The following is an 8,501-nucleotide window of genomic DNA, read 5'->3' on the forward strand; positions in this document are numbered from 1 at the left end:
GTTTGTTAATTGATTTTAGAACAAAACTAATTTTTTTGGAATTTTTGAAATTGTTTTTGGATTTTTTAAGTTAATTAAAACATAATTATATAAATAATTACACAAATAATTAAGACTTAATGATAAAATTATCCTAAATATGTACAAAATTAGTTTATGATATATAAACAATATTTAACACAAAGAACAATTTTTTTATGATTTTTTGACTAATTAAAATAATTAATAAGCAAATATATAAATACATACTAATTAATTATGAAAAATATTGAAATTTTGAAGAAAAATAAAATATTTTTATTTCAGAAAATAATATATATTTTTAGAAGTTTAAAATATTTTTTTTGTGGAATTTTTGGAATTTTTTAAGTATTTTTAATTATTTTTGCAATAAAAATAAAATAAAAATAGAAAATATAAAAAGGATATGATCTGGTGTGGCATGATTGAAAGTCCATGGTGTGGATTGCTGGATCAGGCGCGTTGGATGAAGAACTGATGGAGATCAAAGGCCCAGATGCGTGGATACATGATGCACATGGTTTGAGGTTCAACATGTGATCATGCTGAAGTCAAGGGTTCAACGTGGGGTCCACGTTTTTTGACCAGCGAATGGGATGATTAGAAATTGCCACGCAAGCGGTCAAAATTTCAGCGCCACTATTCATCATCTTCTTCCTTGGTACCTGCGAAATTAGCTGCGGATTTACTTATGGAATTTCCTGCGGATTTTCCTTCAGATTTCCATGCTTTTTGAAAACCTACAAAAACAGCCATGAACGAAAAAGAAAAGGACCCAGACTGACTTAAAATTGTCTCCTGAACACGATGGTGGTGTTAGTTTTTCAATTCAAGCCTTGTAACTATGGATTCGAAAGGATTCAAGTATGAACACTCATGTTCAATGGTTAATGGTATAGGCTAATTTTCACGTGGGAGTTGGCATGTTAAGACCCAGATCATCTACATGGGACCTTATGAGCATGATAGAATGGTTAGTTTACATTGATATTAATTGTATATATGAAAACGAAAATTAAAGGCATATGTACATGAAGAACTTTGAATGTCTTATACGACTCTCATGTGCTTGTATTAAGAGTTTAATCTTACTCTATGATGTTGGAGAAGATGATTAAAAAGCTTGATTTGTATTAATATTGATTGGAGAATGAAATTTGAATTTTACAAAGTTATGGAATTTTGAGAGAATTTTGATGAGTTTCTTGACTATGCCTTGATATATTTCGTGTGTCTCCTTGTTGTGGAGGTATGCTACTCCTTTTATAGCCCAAAGTTGCTTGGAACTCAAGCTAAGAAGCTTTGTTGTCTTTGTTGAAAGTTTGATTTTTAAAATATTAAAAATCTTTGAATTGTTGACCAAGCTTGACTCCATTCAATGCTCTTGTCTTGCTCTTCAATTCTTGCAGAAAAAATGAAGATTCCTTGAAGTGAGTCATACTTGGAGGCCAAGCAACCATTATCCATGCATTTTCCTTTTAATTTTAATCTTAAAGTAAGATAAAATTATGCAAAAAATGGCCAATAAAGATGTGGGCTTTGTCTTGGTCGTGGGAGGCCCATAGTAATATGGCAAAGATGTTTGGACCATAAAAACTTGGACTCATTTGGAAAAAAAACATTTTTGAGCAATGTTGATTTCATGCATTTTCCCAAAATTTAGCCAACTTCAACAAGGTGTAAATCCTTCAATTTTTGTCATATGAAGGAGATCTTGCACTTTTTGGAAACCTCAAAGAGTCCTCTAACCAATGTCTTTGGTCTCATATCAAAATGATTTTTGGTTCTCCTTGTGTGTCCATTTGAAAAAAGTGTCTTTTTGTTGACTTTGAAAATGACCTGTAATGTCTTTGGCCATATTTTTCAAATGGTGAATGCTATGACCATGGGATCAATTGAATTTGAAAGATAATTGAATTTCCTTCAAAATGAGCTTTGGTTGACATTTTTTGGATGAAGGATGAGAGAGTTATGATCAGTCAAAGTTGAGTTGACTTTTCAGGCAAAAACCCTAATTTTGAATCTTAGGGTTTTGTTGATTTTTGATCTTTCCTTGATGAATTGTGATCATCCAATGATCAAATGTTGAATCCTTTGACAAAATATGGACTTTGACAAAAAATTTCATTTTTGACTGTCAGTTGACTTTTTTGGTCAAACGGGTCGTCTGTTGACTGTTTGAGCTGCTGACGGTGCGTCTGAGTGAATTGAAGTTTGAAAATTTGTATGATGGTACTTTGAGATGTATGGATGTATATGAAATCCATTTGAGCTCTCAAAACTTGTTGCTCCTGTTAAAACAAGAAAAACCCTGATTAGGGACTGTCTGTATAGGAGGCAGTTAAGCGTACCTGATTTTTGTGCAGTGTTGAGTTTCTGCTAATCATGTGATATTCAGAAGACTTCTAACACAAAAATCTTGGAAATTTGAATTGTGAATGATTGATTTGATTGATTGTACAAATCACTGTGAATTGTACTGTCTGCAGTTTGTCTGTCAACTGACTGTTCGTGTACTGAAGCAGCAGTTAAAGTGAAAAATCAACAGTCAAAGTTAATTTTCTTTTTTTTTTTGTTGTTATTTTTGTTTTTGTTTGGTGTGAAGCATGAAAATTTATTTACATGACTTGTTAGAAAACAGAAACATAATAAATAACTGATATTTACGGTATGCGGGCAAAATTACCGATAATAACCTGAAAATTGTTAAATGCACAGAAATAGAAATATTTGACTGGCAGAAACACACAAAATATTATCTTAGTAATTAAGCAATATTATGACAAATAGTACAACATTTAATACTGACAGTATAAATATTACATACTATTGAACAGTACGATGAATAGACGGTACGTTTAAGAAAATAAGAAACACGGCAAACTTTAAAAATGACGGTTGATGAACCATGCTATGATCAATAACATGTAGAGGATTGGGAATGCAACCATTGCAGGTCCACACTTCTCAGGACTGTGTAGGCAGAAGAAAGTCATGATCACCGTAGCAATGGTGATGACTGTAAGAAACAGTGTCTCTATCCATTTTGCCATTCTTGCTAAGAAAGAAGAAAGAAAATGGATGATGAAGTAGAAATTTGAAAGATGATTTAGAATTTGATGTGAGATTTGTGGGAAGAATGAGAGGTATTTATAGAATGGAAAGATGATAGAGACGTTGGGGAATGATGTGATTCCGTACAAAAGGAAATTTGAGTGGTAGTGAGATTTGAAAGAAAGTGTAAGGTATTGTTGGGAAAAGAGAGATGGATAGAATAAAGTTGAGATTTGAATTTGAAAGGATAGATTTGAAAAGATTTTGAAAATAATGGAATATAGCACAAAAGTTAGTGGGAAAACAAAAACAATTGTTACCAGTACAGTGTGAGTTTCCTGCTTTTGCGCCTGCAAAAAGATTTAACCCTGCATGAACTGTGTTAGTACTATTTATCTGTAAAATAAATAAATAGTATTTGTGAAGTAAAGAACAGTATTTGGCGTTTGCGTAAGAATAAATTCCACTGTAAGCCAAGTTACTGTGTAAGAAAAATTCTGAAAACCAAGTTCTTCATATGTCAGGATATTTTGAAAAAATCCATATTTATATGAGACTCTTAATTTTCATATTGAAACTTTCCTGAAAAAAGAAGTGGGCAAATTTTGGGGTATAACAGGTATGTTGAAGATTAACAATGATTTTCTAGATAGTTTCAGAGAGGCCCAGAAGTTGGATGTGAAATTGGTTGATTCGATGATTGGAGTCGATCAAGCTGAGAATGGTGATTTCAAGTTAGATGCGCACGGTGTGTTGAGGTTTCGTGATCGGATTTGTATTCCTGATGATGTGGATTTGAAAAGATCTATTCTTGAGGAAGGTCATAGGAGTAATCTGAGTATTTATCCCGGAGCTACGATGATGTACCAAGATTTGAAGAATTTGTTTTGGTGGCCTGGAATGAAGCGTGACATAGCTCAGTTTGTGTATGCATGTTTGACTTGTCAGAAGTCGAAGGTTGAACATCAGAAGCCTGCTGGTTTAATGCAACCTTTAGAAGTTCCTGAATGGAAATGGGATAGTATTTCCATGGATTTTGTGACAAGTTTGCCGAATACCGTGAGAGGACATGATTCGATTTGGGTGATTGTTGATAGGCTTACAAAGTCGGCTCATTTCATACCTATTAACATCACTTATCCGGTTTCGAAGTTGGCGGAAATTTATGTCCGTGTGATTGTGAAGTTGCATGGTGTTCCTTTGTGTATTGTTTCGGATAGAGATCCGAGGTTCACTTCAGATTTTTGGAAGAGTTTGCAAGAGGCGTTGGGTTCTAAGTTGAGGTTGAGTTCGGCGTATCATCCTCAGACCGATGGTCAAACGGAGAGAACGATTCAATCTTTGGAGGATTTGTTGAGATCTTGTGTTCTTGAGCAGGGAGGTACGTGGGATACTTATCTTCCATTGATAGAGTTCACATACAACAATAGTTACCATTCGAGTATTGGGATGACACCTTTTGAGGCGTTGTATGGTCGGAGGTGTAGGACTCCGTTGTGTTGGCATTAATCTGGTGAGAGTGTAGTACTTGGACCAGAGATTGTTTGAGAAACTACCGAGAAGGTTAAGTTGATCCGTGAGAAGATGAAGGCTTCGCAAAGTAGGCAGAAGAGTTACCATGATAAGAGGAGGAAAGATTTAGAATTCAAAGCTGGTGACCATGTATTTTTAAGAGTTACGCCAACGACTGGTGTGGGAAGAACCTTGAAGTCGAAGAAGCTAACTCCTCGTTTTATCGGACCATATCAGATCTCTGAGAGAGTTGGGAATGTGGCGTATAGAGTGGCCTTACCGCCTACTCTTTCGAATTTGCATGACGTGTTTCATGTGTCGCAACTTCGAAAGTATGTTTCGGATCCTTCGCATGTGATTCATATGGACGATGTGAAAGTGCGGGATAATCTCACGGTGGAGACTATGCCTCTAAGGATTGAGGATCGCGAGACGAAGACGCTTAGAGGCAAAGAGATTGCTTTGGTGAAGGTCGTTTGGTCGGGTGCTACCGATGAAAGTATGACGTGGGAATTGGAAAGCAAGATGTGCGAGTCGTATCCTGAATTATTCGATTGAGGTAATTTTCGAGGACGAAAATATTCTAAGTGGGGGAGAGTTGTAATGACCGTTTTCTTTAATTATTTATTTATGTGAGTTAAGTGAATTAATTGTGAATTATGTGTTAATTATATGTTTAATTGATCTTATGTTGTTTTATTTGGGGATTGTTAGTAAATAATATAAGATAGTAAGTGTTGTTGATTATTGGGCCTAAGTTGGTATTAGTAAGTGAGGGGTGTTAGTTAGAGCCCATTAGTAATTTAAGATAGTAAGGGTTTAACTAAAACAAGGGTTTTAGAGGAAATAGAAATTAGAAGTTCATTTTGGGGTTTTGGTGAAAGAAGAGAAGAGTAGAGTGAAGAGAAAGAGGGGAATCTCAATATTGAAGCTAGAGTTGTCTTCAATCCAAACCTAAGGTAAGGGTGGGATTCTTTCTTGCTAAAGGGATGTATGATGATGTTTTGGGTGGGATTTAATTGTATGTTGCATCCATGGAAGTTGTGTGTAGAGATGTTAAGGTCTATGAACAAATGCTTGATTTGATGATTTGAAATGTGTTTAAATTGATGTTATGATGTTATAAGACCCATAATATGTGTTTAAATTGATGTTATGATGTTATAAGACCCATAATATGTGTTGTATTTGTGTTTATACCATGTATTCTGTGGTTGTTCGTGATGTTTGATGTTTTCCAACTTGATTGGGTTGAGTTTAGGGGTTTTGGGATGGGTTTTGTATGCTGTTTTCTGTGTTTGGGATTTTCTGAAAATCGCCAGTTCGCGCCGCGAACCTTTATGCGCGTCGCGAACCCCTTGGCAGAAACTTTGGAAGTTCTGGATCTGCTCAGTTCGCGCCGCGACCCCTTGTTTGCGCCGCGAACTGCTTGGCAGAAAATTAGGAAATATTTGATTCACTCAGTTCGCGCCGCGAACCCTGTTGGCGCCGCGAACCCTGTTTTGCAGAACTTTTTCTAAACTTTGAAATGATGTAACTTTTGAACCGTAACTCCTTTTTAAGTGCCGTTTGAACCTACGTGAAGCCCTAATTGATGTCTTTCCATTGAATATGCTTAGTGTAACTTTGAATACTCTTGGAATCTTCTTGAATTGGATTTTGTTGACATTGGATATCCGGAATTGATTATGTCGCTTAAGTTGATCATGTCGTATACGTAGATTATGTTGTTTGCGTCGATTATGTCGTTAAGTATGATTGTGAATGTGCATCATTGAGTCACATTCATTGCATTGTTTGAGACGGCCCTAGTGGCAAATGTTTGAGACGGCCCTTGTGGCGAATGTTTGAGACGGCCCAATGGCAATTGTTTGAGACGGGAGTTTTACTCCAATGGTACCACATGCATTTGCATTGTTTGAGTTGCATAAGTAAAGTCGTATGATGAGTTGTACTTGAATATTTGTGTGCACATAACATGAATGTTATCTTGTGTGAATTCGATGGTTGTTTCGTTGAGCATATGTGATAAATGACTATGTATGCCTTAATTGAGATTGATATTATTGTTGTCGGTAAGATGTTGAATGTTGTGAATAGTAGTAAGTGATATATGTTGAGAAGTGGTGACCGATGTATGATTATTTCTCCGCTTTGAATATTATCATACGCTTCTTTATAATGATTGATATCTCACCCTTTCTGTTTGAATGTTACCCTCCGTTGGTAACGTGCAGGTAATGACGCGGAGTAGTCGTGTACCTATAGCTCGAGTCGGTGTGCGTCGATGCTCTGATACGTAGCACTCGAGGAACGTTGGATTACTTGTTTATGTTTTGGTTTCTTGTGTTTATCCTTGTTAAACCTTGTCCTTAGATTATGCTGAGACTTTTTAGATGTATCGTGCCGTGTTTGGTCGTGATATTATGAGTTGTATTGTTGTTGACATATGATTTTCCGCTGCGATACAAGTACTTGATTGGCTGACAATGATTAATGATTTCGATATTGTTCTCCTACATGTGTGTTATGTATCTCAGTAATTGAGCATGATATATGTATATGATTTTGTTGTTTAAAATGTGATGCTCCGAATCGTTAGGTTCTATTTGCTTGAAATTTTGTACTCTGGTATTCCTCTTTATTGCGGGGTAGATTTGGGGTGTTACAGATAGTGGTAAGAAGAAGTCACAACGCCCACGAGTAGTAGTATGTCAGTCACCTCAGTCGGCCACGTGTCCTCCCCCGCAGAGTCAGGTTAATCGTATATCCATGGCCAGTACTCAGGCTTTTCTGCCACTACTCTCCTTTCCGTATCCATATGACAGTTCGTCTTTTATTACCCCACCACCACCTGGTTACCCATCCTTCCAGCAGACACAGATGCCCCAATCCTTCCATCAGACACATGTGCCCCCATCCTTTCGGCAGATCGGAGGATTTGGTTTTCCACCTCCCACACAGATTAGTCCCTCATCTTTTCAGCAGACTGGAGGATCTAGTTTTCCATCTCCCACACAGATTAGTCCCTCATCTTTCCAGCAGACTGGAGGATCTAGTTTTCCACCTTCCACACAGACTGGTCCCACCCCACCATCTTTCCAGCAGACTGGAGGATCTAGTTTTCCACCTCCCACAAAGACTGGTCCCACCCCACATCCCCCACATGTGCCCCCACAGGATGATGATCAGGCGGAGGATGAGGCTGCGGATGATGAGTTGGATGGGAGCGATCTTCGAGGGGATGATGATCCGAGTCAGATTCATATCATTGACGGGAGATTTTTTATTAGGCCCGAAGGAAGCTCGTAAGTTTCTTATTTATCAATTTTTATTTAAGTATACGTTTCCATTTTTAATAACTTTATAATTAATGTTAATTAAATTAATGTTTTTTAGATTCACGCCGAGTCGAACTGCTGCCAAATTTATAAGTTATATAATTCAGCAGAATTATAAAAAACTTATAAAGACTTTTAAAGATGTTAAGGGAGAGGATAGAGAACATTGGTTTACGCATTTTCAGGTATACTTAATTTATTGTTTAAGTTATTGTTATTTAAATGACTTTTTCACTACAGTTATCTAACTTTTATTTTATCTACTTTTATTGCAGGAAAAATGTGTGTGGGAACCAATGAAAGAGAGACAGATTAAAAAAAATTATTATGGCAGAACTGCAAGACGACTTTCTGAGATGCTACGACGTGTTAGAAAGCGTTGGGAACTTCATGGCATCCGTCCCAGTTGGATAGGAGAAGAAATCTTTCGGGAACTTCTTAAATATTGGGAGAGTGATGAGTTTGCGGCCAAATCTGAAAATGCAAAGAAGATGAGAGCATCTGAAAAGGGGGGTTGCCTTAATGCTGTTGGAAGTATAAGCACTGCTGAGCATGTTTGACGCCTGGTAATAA

The 8,501-nt window shown here is 36.7% G+C and overlaps 1 protein-coding gene across 1 annotated transcript; it reads left to right on the plus strand.

The window, feature by feature from the left end:
• The first annotated feature begins 7,359 nt into the window (after positions 1-7,359).
• Positions 7,360-8,021, plus strand: LOC131642739 (uncharacterized). Its single transcript, XM_058912957.1, has 2 exons — positions 7,360-7,843; positions 7,987-8,021. The coding sequence occupies exons 1-2, from the start codon at positions 7,360-7,362 to the stop codon at positions 8,019-8,021; spliced, it is 519 nt and encodes a 172-aa protein (XP_058768940.1).
• The last annotated feature ends 480 nt before the right edge of the window (positions 8,022-8,501 follow it).

Source organism: Vicia villosa, unplaced genomic scaffold, assembly GCF_029867415.1.
Source record: "Vicia villosa cultivar HV-30 ecotype Madison, WI unplaced genomic scaffold, Vvil1.0 ctg.005748F_1_1, whole genome shotgun sequence".
Classification (NCBI taxonomy): domain Eukaryota; kingdom Viridiplantae; phylum Streptophyta; class Magnoliopsida; order Fabales; family Fabaceae; genus Vicia; species Vicia villosa.

What these genes read in the sequence shown, in the direction of transcription:
- LOC131642739 (XM_058912957.1), top strand. Translation starts at nt 7,360, where the DNA reads ATGGCCAGTACTCAGGCTTTTCTGCCACTACTCTCCTTTCCGTATCCA. An exon ending in TCGAGGGGATGATGATCCGA is followed by an intron (nt 7,844 to 7,986) that starts GTCAGATTCATA and finishes AATGTTTTTTAG; the next exon opens with ATTCACGCCGAGTCGAACTG.